We start from the raw sequence: 25,630 nt of genomic DNA on the forward strand, positions 1-25,630 counted from the left end.
ACTAGCCGCTGGCTGGTGCCCTTCTGTGACGACATCCGACAATCAACACTGCTGGTCTGGTTGCTCCAGACTGGCCCTCGCTTCCATCTTTGAGAGAAGCACCCCGGACCCTCCTGGTCCACTCAAGACGCCATCTTAGGCCCACCACGTGGCCCTGAGATCTGCCAAGGCTTGTTGCCCCATCCTGGGCCCAGCGACGCCGACAGCATCATCCTTCGTGGGACAGCTCGCACCTCCACCGTGGTCGCCGACAACGCCTCCTGGTCCGTGAGACTGCAGAGCCTAGCGTCGCCCACTCACCTGGTCGAGGTGACGGCCAACCGGTGCCCTCCTGGTACCCTCTGACTACTGGCTAGTAGTACGAACTTGGTCCCCTCTGCTTTCAGGTATCAACGATCTCTGATCCAGGCTTGGATCTCTACGAACTATTCATCACTGGTCGCCGGCCAGCAACTCCTTTTCTTCCGGCTCCTGGCTCGTCAGCGAAGACCCCGACGCCTGTAAGACTTGTGCAGCCGCAGCCCTCGTGGCTAGGTAACTCGGCATTTCGGTGCCTGCATAGCCTCTTTACTCTAGGGTCCTGAGTCCCTCGCTTCCGACTTGCCTTATCGGGTCCGCCCGAAACCTTAAACTTTCCGTGTCCTCGGACACTTGTTTTTATTGTGCACTTGAAGTATTTTCCTAAGAGATTTGGTTTGTGCTTAGTACCCTGTCCTCATAAAGAGTACAGGGCTGTTGTGATTCTTAATAAATATCCTGTTGATTTTCATAACACTTGTGTGGTGTCCTTTCACTTGGTGTTCAAGGGGTACATGTGTGGTAAACAGCTGGCTTAACACGCCCTCTCGAGTCTTTAGCCTTAGACTGCTCGTATCCACGCTACTAGGATAGCTGGTCTTTAGGTTGACTTACAACCAATCATCATAAGGGTCGTTTGGAACGATACATAGCGGTCGCTAGAATAGCGAACGCTGCATATCGGGCCAACTTCTCACAGGGGGGATGAACTTAGATGTGTTCCGCCCCTCGGAGTTTCCAGCGAGGTCGTCTGGTTCTTGTTCTCCGGCCACTTAAGGGTGCCTGGAGACTGCCCTTACCCGGGTATGTGGCGCGGGTGCGACCCGCGTGGTACCTTCGGGTCATTGACCGCCGCGGTGCCTCATTGGCATCATTTCATTTATCAAGCTGCCACTGTGCCTGCGACACTTCGGGGGTACCACCACCAGTGGGATGAATCATGATACATCCCGGGGGGTACACTGTGGTAAGGTGTGGGGCCCGACTGGTGCCCGCGGCGTCTCCACTTCCGCCGCTGCCTGACCCAAGTGGTATGTCTCACGGGCACCGACGGGTGGCGGGGCGAGACCACAGACGGGCTGTTGGTCGGCTCTTTTCCGCCCTCTCTTTCCCCAGGACCGGGGCAAGTTAACCCTGTCCTCTTCTCCTTTTCCCTTATCCTTCCAGGTATTTACCTAGAAGCTCAGGCCCCACAAGAACAGTCTGTGGGGACCACTACCAGGGACTGAGGGTAAGATCCCAACCTCTCACATCATACACTTGGGATCCCCCTCTTCCCGGACTCCCGTTTCTGATGGCGTACATGGCCCCTCATTCCTTGCACAACCAAATTATTGAATCTGACATACGAACCAGTAGCAGGATATTGGTTGGTCACAATGTGGATACACTTGTTTTTATATATAAGCATGATAAGATATCTGGCACCTCTCGTGTCTCTCTCTCACGGTTCATTCACATGACCCCACTGGGCCACAATCTACGCTTGGGTTAAGGGTCTTTCCTTTTTATATACAGCATTGACCTGCATAGCACAGAATATATGTTTCTGTGGAGAATAATTACTTGTTTATTTTCCTTCTAGGGTTGAATTCCACGCAGGACACCTACCTGCCTTGGTTATTGACCCCGCAGGTTGTATATCACAAACTTTCTAGCCCGGATCGGGCACACCATGAGTTTATGAGCACAATTAGGTCCTGAAGAATTGCCTAAAGGGCATGAAACATGTTGACCAGATTATAGGCGAGGGTCGAACGAAGCCAAACTACCTTGTTTTTGTGTTTCGGTACCCCTCCCTTCACCATTTTAACAAGACAGTCAGCCACATGAATAAAGTTGTCTTAGTGGACTATACTGACCTTTTTTAAAACATTCCTTCACGCTCACTACCTCACCCCTTAGGCCCCTCACACGCACTCAACCGACGGCCAGGAACAAAAGAACTCCACAAAAGTGTAGCACCTAGTGCTACCTGTCAGGCATTGCAGCGCCGGCCTGACGTTGGAGCAGGAGGTCGATGATGAGACAAGACAACCACCTGGCAGGATGACAATAGTCGTCAAGCTAATTAGTTATGTGAGGCATCCTAAGTTCCGACAAGGGATTCCCTTGATTCCCTGACGATTTTTCACATATCCATTCAGAGAGAGAGAGAGAGACGACTCAGCCATACAAACATTATCCCTTGGGGAACTTTGTACATCACTTGGTTACTGGTTTATAGGACACGTACACTGGACCCCCATAAATATTGTCCTTTTTAGGTCCCTCTGTGTTGTTTATCCAACAATGGTTTAGCCAAAAGTAAAAAATTGGGAATCCATTGTCTACAATAGGAAGTGATACCCCAAAAGGCACTCACTTCTCCCTGTGTGGTAGGTACAGACATCTGTGAAATAGCGTGAATACGTTCTGGGGTCAATCGCCTTCCCTCCTTCGACAAGAGATGACCTAAATAGGTAACCTCTTGGTGGGCATATTGCAACTTAGGGGGTGACACCTTATGATGTAAAGCAGACAGATGATGCAACAACGCACCAGTCACACTCTTACACACATCTTCCTTATCAGCAGCCACCAGCAAATCGTCCACATACTGAATAAGCGTAGCACCTGGAGGCAAAGAGAAAGCATCAAGTTGTGACTTAAGAGCCTTACTATAGATGGAGGTACTTTCACAATAGCCTTGAGGAGCTCTTTTAAATCGGAAACTTCGGCCACCGAGAGAGAAACCAAAGATATCCCTACTTTCTTCAGTAGGAATACTAGAGAAAGCGTTCTTGATGTCAATGACTGAAAACCAAACTGCTGAAGCAGGAATCATCGTCAACAAAGCTGTAATGTCCGGAACAACAGGAAACTGTGGCACAACAATTTTATTGACCTCTCTAAGGACAATACCAAATCGATAAACAGGAGGCTGTGAAGGATCAGTTCTCTTAAGAATCGGAAGAACAGGACTGTTACAAACATTGCCTCTCGTTTCTTCAACCACACCATTCTGAATAAAATCATCAACAATAGCCAAAAGTGCTCTCTCTCCATCACTAGAGATACGATATTGGGGAATGCGTGGCATTCTAACATTCTCTTTAACTGTGACAACATACGGTGGGATTGCAAGACGACCCACGTCATTTGGGCCTGTAGCCCAAAGACTTTCAGGAAGAGAAAGCAACTCAGGTGGAAACTGGTCTCGGGACAAATATATAGAAGACGTCAATTTCTTCCCCAACGTAAGATGCACGCCAGAAAGGGAACAATACAATGTTGCATGTAGTCTTTTCAACAAATCCTAACCCAACAAGTTCTCGCCACAACCAGTTGTCAAAATAAGTGAAGCATCTAAATCATAAGGACCAATGGAAACGGGCAAGGGACAAGAAACCGGATTACGGACTGGGGCGCCAGAAAATCCTACAGAGGTATTCATTAAGCCAGACAAAGGTGCCCCAGGGAGTTTAGAATGCATGATAGAACTTCTCATCGCACCAGTATCCAAAAGAAACGGTTCTGAAACACCCAAAGTATTGACAGTGACTTACGGCCCATTTTGATCTACTGGAATAGACACAACTCCCTTACTTCGTCTATGGCTGTCCTATTCGACATGAAAATCGTAAGCCCCATCTTCAACACAATAATCATCATTATAATACTGCGTAGACTGAACTCTCTGCTGATCAAAGTAATTCATAGTAGATGGAGAAAAAGAACGCTGCTCCTGAGAGGACACACCTCGCCCTCTACCTCTAGATCCTGTCTGAAAATTACCACGACCTCGTGGAGCAGACATCCCATTATTACGCTGTAATAAAACCGGACAACTATTCTTGTAATGTCCCTCTTCCCTACAATACGCACATTGATTAGGACCTAATGAAGGTTGTGGCACGAAAACCTCAGGCTTCTGGTATACTTTCTGAAACTGTGGGGGTTGAGAATACTGAGGCTGTTTAGTACGCGGAGGATAAGCCTGCTGTAAGAGAACCTTCGTTTTCAAATCTCTATTTTTCTTCTCTTGTTTCTCCTTATCCTCCTTATCCCTATTCTCATAATACTGTGCAGTAGCCAATATTTTAGCAGGGGAAGAGACAACCCATGCGCTTTCAGAACTCTTTAATTTATTCGACAATTCAGGAAGCAAGTTATATACAAACATATGCACAAACAACCGCTGGCCACCCTCTACACTCAAATCCTGACCACTATGATCAATAAACGTCTCTTCAAAACGAGTGAAGAAATCCGAGACGCTTTCATCTTTCTTTTGCTTGCATACAGCCAGCTTTTCCCAATTTACTCGCACCGCAGGCATCATTGTCTTCATCAATTCAATTATTTTGCCTGGTAGGGCCGTAATCAGATCCTCGGGTTTCGCACCACCCACTTGATTCGCATCCGCAGCCCTAATAGCGGCCCAATCACCACCTAATTCACCAACATGATTCTCCCTACGAATCCGTGCCCATATTGCTTGCGGAACAACATTTCCGAATAACATATCAATATCAGCTAAATTCGTAATACAGGCGTCAACTGTTTGAGACAATTCCCTTATAATATCCAGCAGGATTTTTACGGGGGTCCGGAAGAGTTTGTTTAAGCGCCAATACTTCCGACCTTTTCCAGGGTTCGTGGACCCATATACGCTGGAAATGAGCAGGGACTTGAGGTGGACCAAGCACCGCTTCTCTCCATACAGGAGGAACTTCACGCATCAGATAATTCTTAATGCCTCGTTTATTAGTAGGATCCGTCTCAGAAAAAGACAGGAACAAAAACATGGCTCGAAACGCAACGAGTCTATTCACCGCTTCTTCAACTCATGGTCCTACAATAAAACCTCTATCGAAATCAGCTTGTTACTGCTGTAGCTCCGAAGGGACCGTGTCTAACTCCATATCTTCCCAACCTTTAATAAGAGTTTAACACATAACATTAAAAACATATCTCTGCGTAGGCTCTACCCATTGATGAAAAGAACTCATAATATCTTCTGTACTATATTCCATTCCGTGCTCAATCCATTTACGAGCGAGGGAACCCAAAACTACTTTCTCGTCCGTAAGAGGAAGTTGACAACGAGATTGTCGTCTAGAGAAAGCTGGAGACAGATTCAAAGACCCAAGAAGAGGAGAAAAGAAATTCGAAACAGCATCTGCTATTCTCCTATGTGAGCTAGGAGAATCCCTTAAGAGAATAGGAGGCATTACAGATGCAGAAGGCAACGGAGACTGAAACGTAGCCGACTGAGAAGCAAGAGCGGGGGATGGTAGAGGAGGTGGGGGCTGAATTACAGGATGTAAAGACGGAGCAGAGGTAGGTAAAGAAGCATTAGTAAACTGAGCCTGTTGCTGAATGATCGGCAATTGCGCAACCACTGGTTGAGCAATAGGAGAGGGTAATGGAGGTGCATTTGGATTTTGGGCATAGGGCGGAGGTGAATTCAATAAACAAGACATTAGGGAATCTTCTTCTAACTCCTTACTTTTCTCTGGAGAGGAAGTTGGCAACATCGGATAGCATCTATCTATCGCCATACGATGTTGTCTCTCCAGTATCTCATTCGCATAGTCTGCTTCGTTATGTTTAAACTGCTGAGCAGCCTGTAAAATTGACATGTCTTGTGCTTTCTTATCCTTTTTTGCTTGTTTAATTTCTTTCTGTTTGGCTTCCTTACGCCAAAGGCGAAAAGAGTCAAACATTGCCGGCCGGTCTTTTCTGCTAAACAGGATCGTTTCCAAAATATTTAGTGTGGCGGGGTCAAAACTACCATTCTGGGGCCATCTGAAAACTCCACTATTCTTCGTGTATCAGACCCATGTCTCGTTAAAGGTAATGGGACCAATACCATGTTTTGAATAGAGGTCATAAGTGGGAGTTCCAACTGGAGGGATCGGACATGATTCCTCCAACTGGGAATCCCTCGTACAACCTAGGCAACAAATTATTTTAAACTTACTAATTCCAGGCATCGTTACTTCTCTAGACTGCTCACAAACAACAAGGGGTGTAAATCAACGAAACAGCACAAACGTACTTACCCCTTGGCTTCAGCTATTGCAATACCTGAATAAAAAAACCAAAAACAAAACAAAACAAAGTTTTGTGGGAGCGACCCACCAAATATTGAACTAAGGATCGTCCTACACCAGCGAAGGTCAGTCTATCGTCTCACTTTACCAAACATCATCAGAAGGGTCCAAGGCAGGGCGACAGTCAGGGCAGCAGTCGTCAGCAGCCGTCGGAGAGGAGTAGCCGCGCTGTAAAAGACCTTCGGTCCACTTCCGACATACAGGGGTCGATCACGTTGTGCGCCTCCTCCGGAATTTTCTTGCGGGGCTCCTCACGACCCTCGGGCTCAACCGCTACCACTGAAGTTGGCCTACGTTGGGTGCCAGTTGGAGAACCGCAGCCTTAAGGCCCGGCGGCGCAGGGTACGCCTAAAATTCCCGGGATTCACCTGCCTTGTCAGAAACAGAGACACGGACTCTTCGTCTGGCGTAGAAGATGGTATTTTATTAGCTGCAGCTAGTACAGTGGTCTTAGAAGTCATTGGTATAACGAGGCTCAAAAGAGACTGCCACTTAACTCCGCGGCGCACAGGTTTATATACGATATAATACAATGTAAAATACAATCACGCAAGAGCATGAGCTATAGGCAAACGTTATAGACAATGTTTTAAATCCAAAGCAACTCAAGTTCCCGGTTATATTTGTCACTCGACCCCTTAAGCAAATTTCAAGTGAATCCACACAATTCGATTTACAAGTAGAGAAAACACAGCTGCATGTTGTAGAAGGACAGTCGTCAAACAGGAGAATGCATGAGACATGTAGCGAAGGACGGCAGATAAGATAACTTAGAGTAAACAATGGTGTGAACCAACAAATAGTCCGGACGGAGATTAATCAGCCCAGACAGGAATAAGTGTACTCAGCCAGACCCTGACACTCGTTAGTAAACATAGGCAAAGAAGCCACCTGACACGTAAATGCAGAAACAACAAAAGCATTGCGTTTGCCGCGCTGCCTGAGTGAGGGCAACATAAAATGGCGGCGACTACAAAATGGAGGCTGAGCACGAACAAATTTGTAATTTACAGAACCTCAACGCCCCCCCCCCCAATTAGATACCATAATTAGCAATCTTACCTCGAGTACTTTTTTATGTTTAAATATTCTAGATATTTTAGATGTATGTAATACAAGTACTCCAGGAATTAGCTCTTTACTACATGCTCACAATTGATTCAAAATCCCTTATTCGGTCGTACATTCTACAGAATCCTTCCTGCTGCACTTGGTCTATATCGCCCCATGTTATATTGTCCTTCTGCTGATCTACCAAAATCAGAATAATTTGTTCATGATTATCACAGATGATGCTACCTTTCCTCACAATGTTTGCTGTTTCTTCTTCAAGCTTTCCAGATGTTGCTTCGGCAGGATACCAGTACCTAAATATTTACTTCAAGATGAGGGCTCCAATGCTAGATTTTACTTTAGCTTTTTACCCCTTGCATGAGTCTGATCAGGGTTATCATCCATGGTGTACTTTATATTACCATGAGATTTCAACCCGGCATCTCATTCTTCAGAATTTTGCCAAATTAATAAGGATTAGTGTAGACTCTCAGCCATTTTAGAATACTCAAAGGTGCCAGTTTTAGCATTTGTGAGCATGATTCCATATTGAATTTATCATTAGTGTTGTCATATCCACCCTTTAGACACATCACATGCCCTTTCCTGTGCATCTATCTCCCGTGGGCAAGCCTTTTGTTTTGCTTTATGACATTCTCACCCTTTACCTGGATTTCTCCTTTGGTATACTATTGCCTACTGATGTCTCTGTGTTTGAGGTCATTTAAATGTGCCAATATGGAGAGGAAAATGGAATAGCCCCAATCAGCATCAGAATATACAATAGGACAAACCAATCTACCAGGTGGTTGACACTGATAATCTGATGCAGATGACAAACTTCCGGACCTTTGAACTTAAAAAGGAAGGAGAAGTAGTAGTATACATTCATGGGAAGGAGCCTTCTTGAAAGGAGTTAACTGGTTGATTGGTAGCATGCAATGTGCACATACAGAAGGTGAGACATGGCCTTTGTGGGTCAGATAATCCAGGAGTCTGTAAGCAGTGCAGTGAACTTAAGGGCCCAAGGATTTCCCAGATTTACAGGGGTATATTTAATCTATTACAGCTATGAGGCTTGGGTAGGATAATACACTTTCACTGGTAAATTTCAATTTGGAAATATTAACCATTTAAACATTGTGTAAGTAGGTCTAAAATGGTAAAAACACACCAAACTCTGAAGTACCCAACATTCCTGACATCAAAGACTTCATCACTTTTCAAAAGGTTTATGAACAAGTGTCTCCAGTAAGGATTGCAGTACAAAGACTTTGACATCCTAAATATGTAATTGACACAAAGGAAAAAACCCACAGGGATCAGTAGGAGTAAATTGAAATATCATTAGCCATGCCAAAGATGTGCACCGCAGTTTCAGTACACATTATGATTTGTTTAATGATGACATGTTGAAAGAAAACAGAATAGCGCACGCTTTACCAATCCTAAAATAATTCTTACTGGCACATTCTCTATATGAAGTGAAATCACTGGTTTACGCCTGAAATCACTGGTTTACACCTGAATTCTATTTCACTTCACTGACTTCACTCGACTCTTCAGAGATTCCCAAAACCCAAATGTCCCAAGCTAAGGATAGACAAGCACAAGGCTTAGGCCAGAACCCCGCTCCTCTGTAACTTCGGCAAGCACCTAATAGGTAAGATCTCATGTGCCTAGCCCATCGCTCCTCACCACTGATTCCCACAATCACACCCAGATTGAGACTAACAAACACACACTGTGCCATCACAAACTATAGAGCCAACCTCATAGATATTCCACCAACCACCAGACACCCTCAGACTGCTGAATGCACACTCCATCCATACTCATTATTGCACACTGCATTAGCTCCTCACATTGCTGACCTTTACACAAGCTTGATGAACTCCGTAGAGAAATATGGTTCAGCCCAACATCGTTGCAAGTCCTAGAATGCCTTATTCTCACAGGCTACAACATCCAAAATACAGACCATGCACTGAAAACCAAGACAACCTTATACCATGAATCTCTACATGAGAAAATGAAACCGTTGTTCACAGAAAGGCCTTTTACTCTTGCATCTTGATGGTGACAATGACTTGATCCATGCTGTTCCCCCTAAAGAGCATCCTACATGCAGTAGGTCATCTCATCAGTGGCCTGAAGAAATGTGACCTCATAACCCCACACTAAATAGAACTCCACTAGCTCACCTTGCCGGTCCACATCATCTTCAAAAACAGATGCATTAATTTCAAAGCCACTACCTCTGTGCCTAAAGGCTCTTCTCCTCTGGTGGTACTTGACGCACCCGCAACAAGAGCACCATGAGACTGGAGAGGAAGAAGCTCCAAAAAAGGCAAGGCAAGGCATGCATATATCCATCATGACAGCCTCAAATTTTGGAAAGAGCTGATGAGACACCTCTTCGAAAAATGCTACACAACAAAGGAACCATCCGCCCCCATTCTCAGGAGCCATGTTTCTCTCCAGTCGTGTACTGTATCTTTTCCTTTGATCCTGTACAGAGCTCTGCTGCCTTTTAAGTAGGTTTGTGCTGTACAAATGCCACATAAATTATGCTGCTAAAAAACACACCCTGAAAGGCGCTTACATCATAACAACATTAATCTCGAAGACCAGCTATGTGACTCTGCCCATCACTTATTTAGATGTAGTCATGGCATAAGAATCTTTTAGATTATTTTGGGTGAGAGAGGCTTCTGTTTTGACTAGGTGAGTTTAGACACCAGTACCATGTCCGGCCATCTGGCTGCACCTAGAAGACTATCATCATTGTGCCACACTCACAGAGGATGGTTGTGATGTGCCTGTTCTTACTGAAGAACTTTTGTTCCAAAGGACACAGAACTATTTCGTACCAGCAAGTATGACGTTGTATGCCAGGCTGCATGTGTTCCAGGAATTCTGTTTTCCTCTCAGCTACTCTATGACATGGGAGATTCGATGCTGTTACGATTCTAAGAAATGTAGTGCAAGTCATCTAATTGCTTCTCCTTTATCCTCAATGATCTTATGTACTTGAGAGTATAAGGATTGGGCAGTGGTTACAAACAGATATTGTGTTACATAGTACTATAACCTGCATGTTCTTTAAGTTAAAATGTGAAAGCATAAACATTAAAAATGGTTAATGTATAATTAACATTCTTTACAATCTATATTTTTCTATTTTTTTGTCTGTCTTCAGGAAGAAACAGTTCTGTAATCTTCCTGAAAGTAAAGGAAGGAAAGCTGCAGTTTCAGGTGAAGAAAGCATTCCCAGCAAAAAGGTGATAGGGGAAAATGAAGGAAGGGAGATAATGAATTACACGAGAAAAGATATTCTAACAGAGAAGCTAGAGGTAACTATTAAGTGTAGGGCATGATCGCATAATTCATTATGTTTCTATGGGTATGTTTTATAATTTTTAATATATTAGCTGAATTTCTGTTTGGTGAAGTGTCAGATATTCTATCTTTGTTTAAATATCATAACTATCAATTCAACCCCTGTTGTTGCAGTATGTGGGCGTAGACAATGTCCTATGTTTAAATCTTCTGTAGCTGTACATACTGCTGGTACTGTTAAGGAAGAATATAGGTTGGTTGGGAAAATGTAATTTGTTCTCCAGGATTGTATCTTTTATAGATTCACATGCTTGAATCTTCCTCGTTATCATGGTGGGAGTCCCACGGTAACAGTAGAAATAGTAGTACTGAATACATGGCATAGACCTCCATAAGAGAAAATTCAATTGAGCACTCTATCAATCTCATTTTATAACATCCAAAGTTCAGCCAATCACTGCAGAGACCTCAAAGTAACCCTCTCCACAGAGCTACCACCCTTCAGATTTCTTACCGCACTTCGTGTGAGTGGGAGTCTCTCTGAGCTCTGCTGAGTGGCAGTTGGCTTTTTCTACTTTTGAACTCCAACTTTCAGCTCAAGGTATTTCTTTCTGTGACTTTCTTAATGCCAGATAAAAAAGGGTTGTTTAGGCCCTGTAAGTCTTGTGGCAAATCCATACTTTTCTCAGTTGATCACCACAATCAATGTCTCTATTGCCTCTACCCTGACCATAAACCCAGGGAATGCAAATAATGCCACACCTTCTCAGTCAAAACCCTCAAGGATAGGGAAAGAAGACTGCTCCTTTGGCTCCAGAAGAAAAAGGCAGTTTCTGAATCTGGCTCTGAGACTGGGTAAAAGCCCCACTCTTCCTCCAGCAAAAGGAAAGAAGGTAGCTCCTCTTCTCACCAAGGGGACTCCAAGAGATCAAAATCACAGGAGCAGGAAAGATCTGAAGAGAAACGCCACAGAAAGCAGACTGAAGGAACTCTAAAAACATCTTCTGCTCCAGTTTCCGCTTCTTTAACACCTGTGAGAGATCTTTCTTCTCATCTGTCGACAGCCTCGTCGACGTGAGCTATTCCTGAGCTATTCCTGTTCATCGACGAGGCCATCTCCGGCGACAAGACCTTCGTCGACGAGCTTTCCTCTGTCGACAAGAATTTCTCCGTCTTCGACCCCTCCATCAATGACGTTGTCTTCCTTTCTGCCGACAGTTGTGGTGTCAGCGTCGACACCGTCGACGGTAGAAAAAATCAATTTGGGACTTTTTAAAGTTCTGGACTATTCAAAAATGTCTCAATACCACCTACACTTTTACTTGACTTCGAAGAATCTGAGGGTGACAGCATGTTTGGCCCTGCATATAGTCATTCCCAGCTAAAAGTCAAATGCCAGGACTTTGATGATGATGAGGACATAGAGGATATTAATCCATCCTCATACCTTGCAGGTGAGTACTCTTTCACTGACTCGGCTACCGTTCAGCAGTCAGAATCTTTCCAAAAGCGTTATCCCTATGAGGAAGAGGATCCTCATCATTTTAGGGAACCATCCATTAACGTTCCAGTGTCATTAGTAACAGACTTACGTCACATGCTAAATAACTACTATAGACGCTTTCCAGATGCAAATGCTCCGCAACATCCTCCACCGCCTCGGCAGGCCCCGGTGGAGCACGCAGGACAGATGAGTCCTAGACCCACGAGGAAAAAGGTTTTGCCTCCTTCTATCATTATTCCTGATGAATCACAGAATGTGGAACAACAACAGATAAAGGAAGGAGAGATACACACTGATGTTGACACCTAGGACGAATGGGATGATTATGTGGTTCCCACACTGTCATCTCCTATCCCTCCTCCTGCAGACTCTCCCCCTGCTGACATCGGGTGCTTTCATGACCTTTTAGAATGTGCCTCGAGGCGCTTTGATCTACCCATGCCAGTTACACTTTTTCTTAATTTTAAAGAAGGCAGGAAAATGGAGGCAGGTCTTGGACCTCCGGTTACTGAACAAATTCATCAAAAACCAATCTTTTTCAAGATGTTGTCTCTGAAGGACATCCTTCTTGTTATGGAAAAAGGGGATTATCTGTCATGTCTTGATCTTCTCAATGCTTATTTTCACATCCCCATTCACCCCAAGCATCAAAGATATCTCAGGTTCGAAGTGAAGGGGTGCCATTATCTGTTCAGAGTGCTTCCCTTTGGTTTGAAGTTGGCTCCCAGAGTCCTCACCAAATGCATGGCACCAATAGCTGCCTTTCTGAGACGCTCAGGTCACCAGGTATTCACCTACCTGGATGATTGGTTAATAAAAGCTCCTTCGTTTCAGGCAGCCAGGACTCTACTCAAACCTGCTGGAATCTCTTCCAGTCTCTGGGTCTCCGCCTCAATCTGGAAAAGTACTCTCTCATTCCTTCCAATTCTCTGACTTTCCTAGGAGCTCGCATCGATACAAATCTCGGCAAAGCTTTTCCAACTCTCTAAAGGGTCTTGCGTCGCCAGGGAATGACACGCCTTCTATTACCAAAATTGTCCGTTTCTGTCAGGAAGTACAAATCTATGCATTCAACAAATTCCCAATTGCCGCCTTCGTATGCGCCCACCGCAGGAGCAACTGGACACTCAATGGGTTCAGTCCAAGGGGTCATCAAACTACATGATTCAGATCGCGACAGCTATGAAATGTCTTGGTGGAAGATCGAGAAAAACTTAACTCAGGGCCTGTGCTTCATTCACTCAACTCCTCAGTTTGTGATGACTTTGGATGCGTCCATGGAGGGTTGGGGGGGCTCACCTCCAAGACTTTCAAGTGCACGGAAAATGGTCCAAACAGGAATCGAAAGGCCATATACACCTTCAAGAGTTAAGAGCGGTGTTCTTGGGGCTCAAAGCATTCTTGCCTAGGATTTGGGGATCTCCAGTTCTGGTCTGGACAGACAACACCACTACCATGTTTTATCTCCAGAAACAGGATGGCACGAGATCTCATGTTCTCTCTCTTCAAGCGCAAAAGATTTGGGAATGGCTTCTCCTCAACCAAATATCACTTGTGTGAAGCATGTGCCAGGAGTCCACAATCCGTGGGCCGACTCTCTCAGCAGGGTGTCAGAACGGTGCCACAAATGGGTGCTCAACGACCAGATGTTGCAGATGGTCTTCCAGTCTTGAGGCTTTCCAAAGTTAGATCTATTTGCTACGTACCTAAACAAAAAGTGCACCTTTTACGCAAGCACGACTCCTCAGCCTTGATCGTAGGGAGATGCTTTTCTGCTCTCTTTGACAGGAAAATGTGCCTACGCCTTCCCCCGTTTCCTCTCATTCCTTGAGTTCTCCAAAAAATAAAACAGGAGCCATGCCGAATATTTGTTATTGCTTCCGCGTGGGCAAGGCAATTTTGGTATACAGAGCTTCTTCGCCTATCAGAGTGCACTCCGATTCTCCTTCCTCCAAAGAAGGATCTTCTTTACATGGACAAGGGGCAAATGATTCATCTGCAAAACCCTTCTCTTCACTTATCAGCTTGGCTCCTCACTACTTTGAATTTGAAAGTTTGAACATACCCGATGATTGTAAAGCAATTTTAGTAAATTCTCGAACTCCTTCCACGCTCAAATCATAATCTGTAAAATAGAAAAGGTTCTGTGAATGGTGTAGCGCTCATTCTCTATGTCCTCTTTCATCCACATCGGAGCAAGTGTTACCATATCTCTTACACCTAAGCTGAGGCGAGGCTCTCACAATTGTTTATTAAGATCCACCTTGTTGCAATTTCTAGATCCAAACAACATCTGGATCAATCTTCATTGTGGTCTCATAGACTTATAAAAGAACTTCTAAAAGGCCTATTTAGGACCTACTCATCAGTAAAATCTCCTCCAGTTCCATGTAACTAAATACGGTCTTATCACAACAAATGCGTTCCCCATTTGAATCCATACACAAATGTGACTTAAAATTTCTGACCTGGAAGGTGGCCTTTCTCTTGGCCATTAGGTCAGCCAGATGTATCAGCGAGATTCAGGCTTTTTATTCAAAGGAACCATTTCTTCAATTTTTAGCAGATAGGGTTATTGTGCGTACAAATCCTTCTTTCATACCTAAAGTACCATCATCTTATTACCTCAACAAACCTATAATTCTGCCTACATTTTTTCCAAATCCAACCACGATGGCGGAAAAATCTCTCAGTTCTCTGGACATCAAACGCTGGTTGAAATTTTACCTGCAAAGGACATAATCCTTTCGTAAGATTTCTCAGCTGATGGTTAATTACTCTAAACCCAGGAAGGGACGTGTCCCTAACTAGGGCCAGTATAGCTCGCTGGGCCACTTCAACTATTGTTTTCTGCTATAAGACATCTGGACATCCATTTGACGAGAAAGGTCGCAACTACTTCAGCCCTGTTTGCGGAGGCTTCTCTCCCTGACAATTACAGGGCAGCAATGTAGGCGAGGACGCACAAGTTCACAAAGCATTACAGCCTAGATGGTTGGCGGAAGGCAGATAGAGCTGTGGGACAAGTGGCTCTTCGTCATCTCTTTGCCTAAGGTAGGAGACTTGTAGCCATCTTGGTTTCTTTATCTACTTATGGTGAGTATTCTTGTAATCGTTTTGTTGGTTATTTATTCTTGTATTAAGAGAATTCTGGTTCGATATATGTATGATTTTCTGATACTGTCATGGTGGGATTGTACGCCTTCATTGTTGTTTCTATTCATATATAGATATACTGCTCTTTAATCGGATTCAAGCATGTGAATCTATAACAGATACAACACTGGAGAAAAAAGTTACTTAGCTGTACACTGTTTTTCTCCAGTATTGATATCTTTTATAGATTCACATGCGACCCACCCTCCTCCCCGGGTAGGCTCACCATTCTACCTCAGAGTAATATATATTTGCACACTTGTGCTCAAAATCTGAGGTGTGGTGGCTCTGTGGAGAGGGTTACTCTTAAGTCTCTGCTGTGATTGGCTGAACTTTGGATGTTATACAATGAGGTTGATAGAGTGCTCAAATGAATTTTCTCCCTATGGAGGTCTATGTAATGTATTCAGTACTAATATTTATAACTGTTACTGTGGGACTTCCACCATGACGACGGGGAAGATTCAAGCAAGTGAATCTATAAAATAAATCAATACTGGAGAACCACAGTGTACAGGGAAGTAACTTGTTTTTTACCTTCACTCACTAAAAAGCTCTGTTGAATAATACAACAGCGGCTGTTTCAGTTAACACTACATATGTGTACATTAGGCAAACATTTTATTGTTCAGTAGATTAGGCTGCAAATCAGCAGATAATATATTGTTTGCTGGTAGTAATGCCAAGTATTTTATCACAATGAGTATAGAGAAAATCTGTTAGCATCTTGCCATTGACAGATTTTCCCTGGCGGAAAGGGGAGAGACAGAATGAAGTCGATAAATGATTAGTTCTCCTGGCAATGAGTGGTAATCACCATTACCTTACAGGTCTAATCATTAAAGCAGGCTTTATGGGACTTCTTGATTGGAAAAGGGGAGGGATGTCTCTGTTCCAAGCACATGTGTTTTTTATGGGGAAAGGCCTTTTGTATTTTAGAAACTTCCCTCCATAATGCACAATTTGCCGGATGTAGATAGCTGGAACTTAACTTCTACAGGCTGTTGATTAGTTCACTTCGCCTTAAAATTAGAATATCTAGCATTGGAATTATTTTGCCATTGTCTAGTTTATTGATATAAGACGACTACACATCACCTTTTAGTAATTGAGACTTGAAGAAGGGAGGACAAGCAAGACTTTTCATAAATACCTTTGGAGAAGATACTTGATATTTGCCAGACTAACTACTTTATTTCTCTTCTTGGAAGGATTTGCTCGATAATGATAATCAGACAATCTCTTGTTGTTGTTTCCCAGAGATAACTGAGTCATTGTTTGCAGTGGAGAAACAGCGTACCTTCTGAAGTCTTTTTTCCCCGATAGCTATGTTTCCAGGGCTAATAACATTTGAAGGATGCAATAACATTTGCTTAATGTCCAGTCAAATAGAAGTGTTTTAATCCTAAAACGGACTAGTTAGTTAGTCTGGTGAGGATTGGCTGTATTGGATTGAAATCCTGATAAGGAACACCCAGGCAATATTTTGCAGCTACAGGATAGGGCCATTGGAGGTCTGGCCTTCAGATTACCAACCAAAAAATAAGTAAAAGGAAAACTGCCTTTATTTATTTTTGAAAAAAGTGCTAGGGAACCATAATCTGATTTATTTATTTATTTATTTATTAATCTTGTAGAGCGCGAACAGCTACCCGTGAGGGTTTCCCGGCGCTGATTGGCAGTTTAGCATAGTAATCCAGAGGGAGATATATCGCAAAAGCCAGATCTTAAGAAAACTTTGCGGCTTACCGAAGAGAGTTATTGGGCAAAAAGCCAGGTCTTAACGGCTTTGCGGAAACGAAGATGGCAATGCTCCACTCGTAAGTCCAGAGGAAGAGAATTCCAAAGTCTGGGTCCTAGTACAGAAAAGGAACGGCCACCCACTCTGGTGAGCCTAAACTTAGGCACACAGAAAAGGTGTTGGGAGGAGGAACGGAGGGAGCGTGCGGGAACATAGGGTTTGACCAGAGATTGCAGATAAATGGGGGCAACTTCAATTTTTATCTTATGCATAAAGCATAGTGCCTTGAATTTGACTCGTTTATCAAGGTTGAGCCAATGGAGTTGTTTGATGCGTTCTGTAATTGGATCATATTTCCGACAGCCACACAGAAGTCGAGCAGCGGCATTCTGGACTAGTTGGAGACGGCGCATGATCGCCCTGGTCGCCCCCAGAAAGAGCACGTTACTATAATCCAATCTAGAGGTCACCAGCGCCGTCACAACAGATCTCTGGGTGTCAGAAGGAAGGATCCAAAAGATTTTTCGCAGCCATCTAAGGATGGTAAAACAGGTGGCTGCAACTTTGTTAGCCTGATCCTTCATCGATAGCTCCCTATCGATAGTGACCCCGAGATTTCTCACTCGTTCCGATGGAATGGGTAAGTCGCCCATAGTTGACGGCCAATGTCTCGAGCTCCATAGGTCAGGCTTATTACCGAAGATGAGCACCTCCGTCTTATCACTGTTGAGCTTAAGGAAATTACAGCTCATCCAGCGGGAGATGTCACTTAGACCTGATTGTAAAGAAGAAGGTGATAAGGGGTCAGCTTGGGATAGGGAAAACACAATTTGTGAATCATCTGCATAAGTAAAAAGATTAAGACCAGAGTGATGAGCAACATGTGCTAAAGGAACAACATAAATATTGAAGAGAAGAGGGCTTAGAATAGAACCTTGGGGGACACCATATGGAGAAGGATAAGTATTAGAGGTGGAAGTATTGGAAAAAATTTGAAAGGTCCGGTCAGTAAGAAAAGAAGAAAGCCAATGTAAGGCTTTGTCACATATACCAAAAGAGGCAAGGCTACTGAGAAGGATACTGTGCGATACAGTATCGAAGGCTGCACTGAGATCAAGCAATATCAGTGCAGCTGTTTCACCTCGATCGAGTAGTTGGCGAATATTCTCAGTTACTCCTAGAAGAGTGGATTCAGTGGAGAAGCCTTGACGGAAGCCTGACTGGGAGGGGTGAAGGAGATTGTTGGTGACAACAAAACGAGATAAATGTGCAAGAATATGCCGTTCCAAAATTTTCTAAAATTTTCGATTTTTTTTTTTTTTTTTTTGCATTTGCGTCGACCTTCAAGCTGCAGAGCCTGAATTAGACAGCACAGAAAGCAGACGATTTATCCAGCTCAGTTGGCATGGGTTTCTGACCTTTTGGAGCGGAACTCTTGCTAAGGTTCTTCCACACCATAACGTGCAGCGGTAAGGTAATTTGCTGGTGGTATCCCCACCATATCTATGAGTGCTACAGAAGATGTCTAGGTGTCGGCCTGACTAATCCATTTCACTTAGATATCTTTTGATTATTTGTCCACCTTTTTTGGATGTTTTTTTCATGAATTTTTAACGGTATTATTTTTTCATTATTTTTCACTGAAAATAGTTTATGGTTCTAGTTTTTACGTTGATTTTCAGTGTTACTTTTTTAAAAATGTATTTTTACCATTAATTTGTATTAGTGTTGGTTTTCACTGTATTTTGTTGTCTGTGAATTTGAAGAAAGTATGTTACTATTTCCTTTCATTTGATATATATTTGGTTGGTTGTCTGTTGATATTAAGCATTCATTTTTATTAGGGCGATTTGTTTTTTTCTATTGTCTAGTGATACACATTTAAACATCATCATCAAAGCTTTATTCGAGAATTATACTCACAAAAGCACAAACATACATTTAAGATACATCATTTAATTTTTTTTATCCTAGTTATACAAAAAAAATGTTTAAAACAATTGTGCAGACATAAACAATAAAAATCTTTGATGTATGATTACACAAAAACCACAAAAAGTACCCCAATCAATTTGCATTAGTAGGAATTGCCCTCCGTCTAATGGCCAATGCCCACCACAAATACTTTGCCGTTGCTAGAACAACAGGCATATCGGTGGTGGTACAAAGTATTCGTAGTGCCTCGACACCCCTAGATGTCCCTAAGTTTCTGCAGATAGGAGCTAACCAGACTTTTCTCGGGGTGGCGTAAGCTTTGCACAGAAATAGAAAGTGGCCTTTACTTTCGTCTACTGCACCACAGGCTGGGCAGTAGACGAAGAGGTGGTGGAACTCCTCCACTTACCTGTCAATGATCTCAAGGGAAGGGCACCTGATCTTAACTGAAAGAAAAGCTTCCTATCCCCTGGGTTAGTAATGCTGTCCCAATATGGTTCCAATGCAGGATACAGTTTGACTTCAAAAAAGCGCCCCGTCATTGTGTCAGATCTCGTTTTATTCCAGAGTCTTCCATCTACCCAATCCCAATATAGGCCTTTGATCATATTTTTGCTTGGGAAGGGTTCCCCAGATGGATTGTCCCATAGATTAGAAAGGCCAAGATCGCCTAGGGCAGTCCTGAGATTTTTTAGCCAGACTATCTTGTGGAAAGTGTCAGCTTTAATTATGGCCAAGAACCCCTCTGCATAGTGCCGGATCTGCGGGGTAGTCCAGAGGCGTCTCCAATAGAGAATCGGGCACAACCTCGCTTGGTCACTAACTGATCTTCTCCCTAAATAAAGACCAAGTGGGATTAATGGTGTGCTCTGCGGGAGTCCTGTGATTCCCCTAAGAAACTTATTCTCAGATATCTGCAAGGGGAGGAGCTTCCCAAATCCCCACAGCTCAGCCCCATAAAGGGCAGACCCAAGAGCCTTGGCGTCATATACAGCCAAGACGGGTTTTATAGGCTTGGATTTCGACTTTTTATGTTCCACCCGAAGTGCCCCCGAGATCTGTTGGTGCCTCAAAACCACCTTTTCTATATGCTGGGACCATCTTGAATCATTTTCCATCTGTATCCCAAGATAGGTAAAAACAGTAACCACCTCAAGCTGACAGTTATTCAAGAATAATTTTTGCTGGGGTCTATGTTTTGATGTAAAAGCCATCAGCTTGGTCTTGCCCACGTTGACTTCCAGGCCATGCTCCCCGCAGAAGAGGTCGAAAATATTCAGAGCTCGGTGCAGGCCGGCCAGCGTTTTGGATAGAATTAACGTATCGTCGGCGAACATCAGGATCAGAACCCTGAGGCTCGCCAACGAGGGCACGTCTACACTGGCGTCCAGCATCCGGGCCACTATCCCATTAATAAATAAGGAAAAAAGCAGGGGGGCCATTGCACACCCCTGTCGTACTCGACGCTCAATTGGGAAGTCAGCAGATGATTCACCATTCGTACCCCATTGGACTTTGGCGAAATTACACTCATGCAGCCTCATTATCAAGGTAAGTAACTCAGCCGGAAGACCTATTTCGCTCAAAACTGCCCAGAGCTTTCTCCTTGGGACCAGGTCTAAGGCAGCCCGCAGGTCAACAAAAGCAACATACAGGCTGCCTTCGCCAAGCACCACCGTCCCCCACTGCAGCAGAGCAAAGCGAAACACCTGGTCGACTGTGCTTGTAGCCCGCCGAAAACCAGCCTGATAAGGGGACAGGGCATTGTTCTCGGCAACCCAATCCATTAGTTTATTTACCACCATTCTCCCTACCACTTTTTGAACAGTGGCGATCAAGCTTATAGGCCTGTAATTGACCGGGAGAGACCGATCCCCTTTTTTATATATGGGTATGATGGTTGCTCCCTTCCATTATTCGGGGACAGCCGTTCCCTTCGCAATAGCATTTCCCAGAAGGAATACATACCTGGCCCACCTCACCTTGTCGTTTGTAAAACATCAGAGGGTACCCCATCTAGACCCGGGGCCCTTCCCCCGGGGGTAGTGCATATTGCAACTTCGGTTTCTTTAAGGGTAAATACATTCCCAGTAGGGAATACAGCTGAAATTGCTTCCACATTCTTAAACTCGGTAGTCTCAGCATATTGGGGTTTGAAATAATCCACCCAGGCACCCTCAGCGACGTTATTGTCGGGTTTGTCTGGAGTTCCACCTCTAGCCCACTTGACAATATTCCAGAATAACCTGGAGTCCTTAGCCCCCGAAACCTCCTTTAGTTCTTCCCAATGCTTTTCGTCCCATGTTTTTTTTGCTAGGGATATGTTAGCCTTGTAGTGCTTCCTAGCCCCACTAATCGCTGCCCTGTCCCTGTTCCTAATTGCTCTACCCAAGCTTAACCTGGCTTCCCTGCACTGATGGTTAAACCACCTAGCTGGTTTGGGAGGTTGTTTCCTATTTGTCTTGCAGGGCCTCAGGAAGTGCGGTTTTAAACGGGAAAAGAGCTTGTCATGTATGTCAGTTATTTCCCTAGACCCTGGGATTACGGGGTTTGCAGCCTCCAAAGCGGTGATTGCAATATCCACCTCAGAACTTATAAATGCCATAGATTCTGCATTAGCCAATACACTCTGCTAGTTAAGTCTGCGCATGTCGTTGGCCATAGTAGGCAATGGACCATCACTCGATTGGGGATTCCCTGATGTGGCCAACCACCAATTGTGGGTCACACAGAGAGGATTGTGATCACTCTCCAATCTGCCCTCAATTTTCATGTCGCATACCAACTGCCACAAATTTAGGCTACAAAGGACATAATCTATCCGGCTTTGGTTACGACCATTGTCGAATGTACAGGCACCTTCCCTATCGCTCTTCGTTCTCCCATTTAAGGCTCTTAATCCTTGTTCCAGGCAAACGGCATTCAGTTGTAATATATCTTTCGTCCACCGCTTAACCGGAGCCAGATTTAAAATTGGAACGCCCCATTGCATGTCTTCCTCTTGCCCCAAGGGATCATCAGAGCTGTCCAATGGTTCAAAAGTCCTGTTTAAGTTGCCAGCTACTACAACTTTATTTCCCAAGGACTGCATTTCCAGAAAAGTGGACAAAGCCTCAAGAATGGGTGAATTCCCTATAGTACTGCCCCTGGCATAGATGTTATAAATGTCTATCCCTCCCCAGTGATCTGATGCTATTCTTAACATTTGGATATCCTTGCAACCCAAATCCACCACTTTGATTGTTACTTGTAGACGTTGTAAATTGTAAGGCCTCCCATCGGTCGGCGCCTGCCGCCTCTACTAGCCGGGATTGAAAAGTTTAGATAGCCAGGAAGAAATATAGGGTTGCAGGCCCATGTCTCTTGGAATAGACATACAACAAAACCATTAATGAAGTCTATCCAGTTTTGGGATTCCAGCTTGCTACTCAACCCCGCGATGTTCCATGAAACCATCTTCCCTAAGCAGGGACCATCTATAGGAACTGCTCCTACAGAGGACATCCCAAGAGTGGCTTGTTAGGATTCCTGCGTGCCCCTCCCTATCTTGGTTTTTGTTCTCATTATTGTGCTCAACCTCCTGAGTGCCAACAGTACTAAGTGTAATTAGATCCTCATTTTCAGATACCCCAGAAATTGGAATAAACTCCCCACATGTTGCCTCCAGATTCACAGTTTCCCAACTAGATCTAATTTCTTTTGGTTCCACATTTTTAGTCAAAATAGTTAATACAGACTCCCCACATACATCCCAAAGATTCATATTTTCCCAGTTGTTCGTGGAATAATCAAAATTAAATTCATCATAACCCGAACCCTGGAAGTTTTTTCCATTTGGTCAATGAACCCACTCCGGATCTGCCATCACTTCAAAACGATTATACGTTGGTACATTACAATAGTTTCCCCGTTGGAAGGGTGCAGCGAAAGGAACAAATCCTGGAGAGGGGAGATTGTTGTAATAACCTACTTCAGGGACCGTGCCAAATTGAATGCCTGTTGGTCTTGGATAGAAAAATGTAAGATCAACAACACCAATTCCAGCACTACTTTTGCCCCAATTTTGTCTCGTGATCAAACGTACCACCATGGGATCTTGGAAATTGACAACTATACAGTCCCCCTCCAAGCGCTTGGGAGTACAACCTATCCAGTCTGTCCTTCTTACTCCAATGATCAGCCCGTCCACTTCCCTGGGCAATGGTCTATTTGTCTTTAGCCAGTGCATTGCCTTGTTTTTTAGCATCTTGAAAGATTCTCTTTGTCCAACCTGCAAAGGTGGTACATTGGTGAGGATAGCAACGAAAGGATAAGAATCTGGAGGAAGATTCATAGGGGGTATCCAACGAGGCGCCCTCATAGGGAGTGTATCAGGCAGACTAAGGGCAGGAACAACAGGACGGGATGTTGGAATGCTTGGTGGGGGTTGGGAACTAATCAATACAGGATTACCAGTTTTGGAACTATCTTTGGTACCCATAGCTACAGTTTCAGGGCGCTTTTTATGTTTAGAAGTATTGCTACTTGAGTGGTACGGTAGATGTAAATTAGTCTTGGGGATTTGTCCTGTCGACCGAGGCCTATTTGTAATAGTAACTACAGGGGGAAGAGGCTCAGGGGCAGACACACTATTTGCCTGCCCACTTGATTTTGGAAGATTGTTACTATCCCCCGTCCTAGGGTGGACTTGATTAGGGATTTGGTGGAAAAAAAGTTATCTAGGGTAGGCTGCTCGAAATGGTCTAATCGATCAGCTAGTCTTTTGACTCGTTCTTCAATGGGAGTAAGGAGAGACCTCATCAGCCTCTCCAACTGGAGGAGCAGAGGTGGAGCAGGAGGTAGGGTCTCGGCCGATCCCATCGCTGAAGGGTCACTAAGGTTGGATACAGAACTAGCCGGGGTGACTTCGTCCTTAGCGATCTCGACCCCATCGGAGCCAACCCCAGTAGGCTCACAAGGGGGACACAAGCCTATTCCAATTTTCCTTATTTTTTTAGGGTGTTTGGGAAGATAGCACTTCTTCGGGGCAATGCTTCTTTTCCTTTTGGTGCACGGTTTGTTAGTAACCACGTGGAGTGGCACACTCGATTGGGTAGTGTTTACCTCACCAGTAGATAAATCAGTTAATATAATAGGCGAGGTAGGAACCAAGATGGTCCTATCATCACCCACAGAAAAGTTAGTCAATGGGCCAGATGACTGTGAAAAAGCATAGGGCGTTTCTAGTACAGCTGGCAGGGTTAGAGATGATAAAGGAGGAACCAATGCTGGGAAACCCAGAGGTGGCCGTTTCTCCAAGGGAATTTTAAGAAGTTCAATAGATAGCCTACGCTCGGCGCGTCGCTCCGCCAAAGCAATCTCTTTATCAATGTCTTGAGTTGCCCGACTAAAGTATTTATCTAAGGGACCCAAGATTGTTGACCCCACCTCGGGCTGGGGGGAGCTTTGGGCAGTGGTAGTTGGAGGGGAAGGCATACTTAGCAGACAATATACTTTGAGAGGGAAAAGACAATGTAAGCAAAAACCATATTTCTCAGGACACAGGAACAAACTATGACAATAAGTCGTAGGTTAAGCGAGTCAAGAGATTAGAATGGCTTACAAGTTACATCAGTGTCCCCAAAGCAGTGACGCAATGTCAGAGTGTGGGCCCAGCCCAGCCTCCTGCAGCCCCGGACGGCCATAGATGGTCCCGCTCTTGTCCCCGGCTTCTCCCGGGACGCTCCCGCGCAGCGGTAGGTACTGCTCGCTAAATAGGAGAGGAGAAGGAGGGAGTGGTCAGGGGGCGGGTCAGGCTGACAGGGAGAGCGAACCAGGTGGAAATGGTTATTCCCACAAGGGCTCCTGGGAAACTGAGTCCCTGTGGTTGCAGCGCTCGCAGCCCTGTTAAGCCCTCGCCTTTCCCCCAAGTGTCAGTGGCAGCAAAGTCCTCAGCCCGCGATGCGGGACACGCGGAGCGGGTCCGGCGAGTTGTAGCGATATTCCTCGGGTAGCAAACAGGATTAAAGGACCTCCTCGCAAAGAAACAACCAGTAGGTTACAACAGCGTCCCACAGGTTCTCCGCACGGCTGGCTTAAATCCTTCCTTCGCTCGTGGTCGGGGGGCGGGTCAGGCTGACAGGGAGAGAGAACCAGGTGGAAATGGTTATTCCCACAGGGGCTCCTGGGAAACTGAGTCCCTGTGGTTGCAGCGCTCGCAGCCCTGTTAGGTCCTCGCCTTTCCCCCAAGTGTCAGTGGCAGCAAAGTCCTCAGCCCGCGATGCGGGACCCGCGGAGCGGGTCCGGCGAGTTGTAGCGATATTCCACGGGCAGCAAACAGGATTAAAGGACCTCCTCGCAAAGAAACAACCAGTAGGTTACAACAGCGTCCCACAGGTTCTCCGCACGGCTGGCTTAAATCCTTCCTTTGCTCGGGGTCGGGGGCGGGTCAGGCTGACAGGGAGAGCGAACCAGGTGGAAATGGTTATTCCCACAGGGGCTCCTGGGAAACTGAGTCCCTGT

The 25,630-nt window shown here is 44.8% G+C and overlaps 1 protein-coding gene across 2 annotated transcripts in view; it reads left to right on the top strand.

Annotated features, from left to right (window-relative positions):
- Positions 1-25,630, top strand: part of LRRC49 (leucine rich repeat containing 49) — a 1,183,445-nt gene that overhangs the window by 1,115,624 nt on the left and 42,191 nt on the right. For both annotated transcript variants that reach the window (XM_086959021.1, XM_086959022.1), the window contains one exon: positions 10,654-10,807. In XM_086959021.1, coding sequence (XP_086815147.1) covers positions 10,654-10,807 — 154 coding nt within the window. The remainder of the gene's footprint in view (positions 1-10,653; positions 10,808-25,630) is intronic.

The sequence above is a fragment of the Lissotriton vulgaris genome, chromosome 2_1 (genome assembly GCF_964263255.1).
Source record: "Lissotriton vulgaris chromosome 2_1, aLisVul1.2, whole genome shotgun sequence".
Classification (NCBI taxonomy): Eukaryota; Metazoa; Chordata; class Amphibia; order Caudata; family Salamandridae; genus Lissotriton; species Lissotriton vulgaris.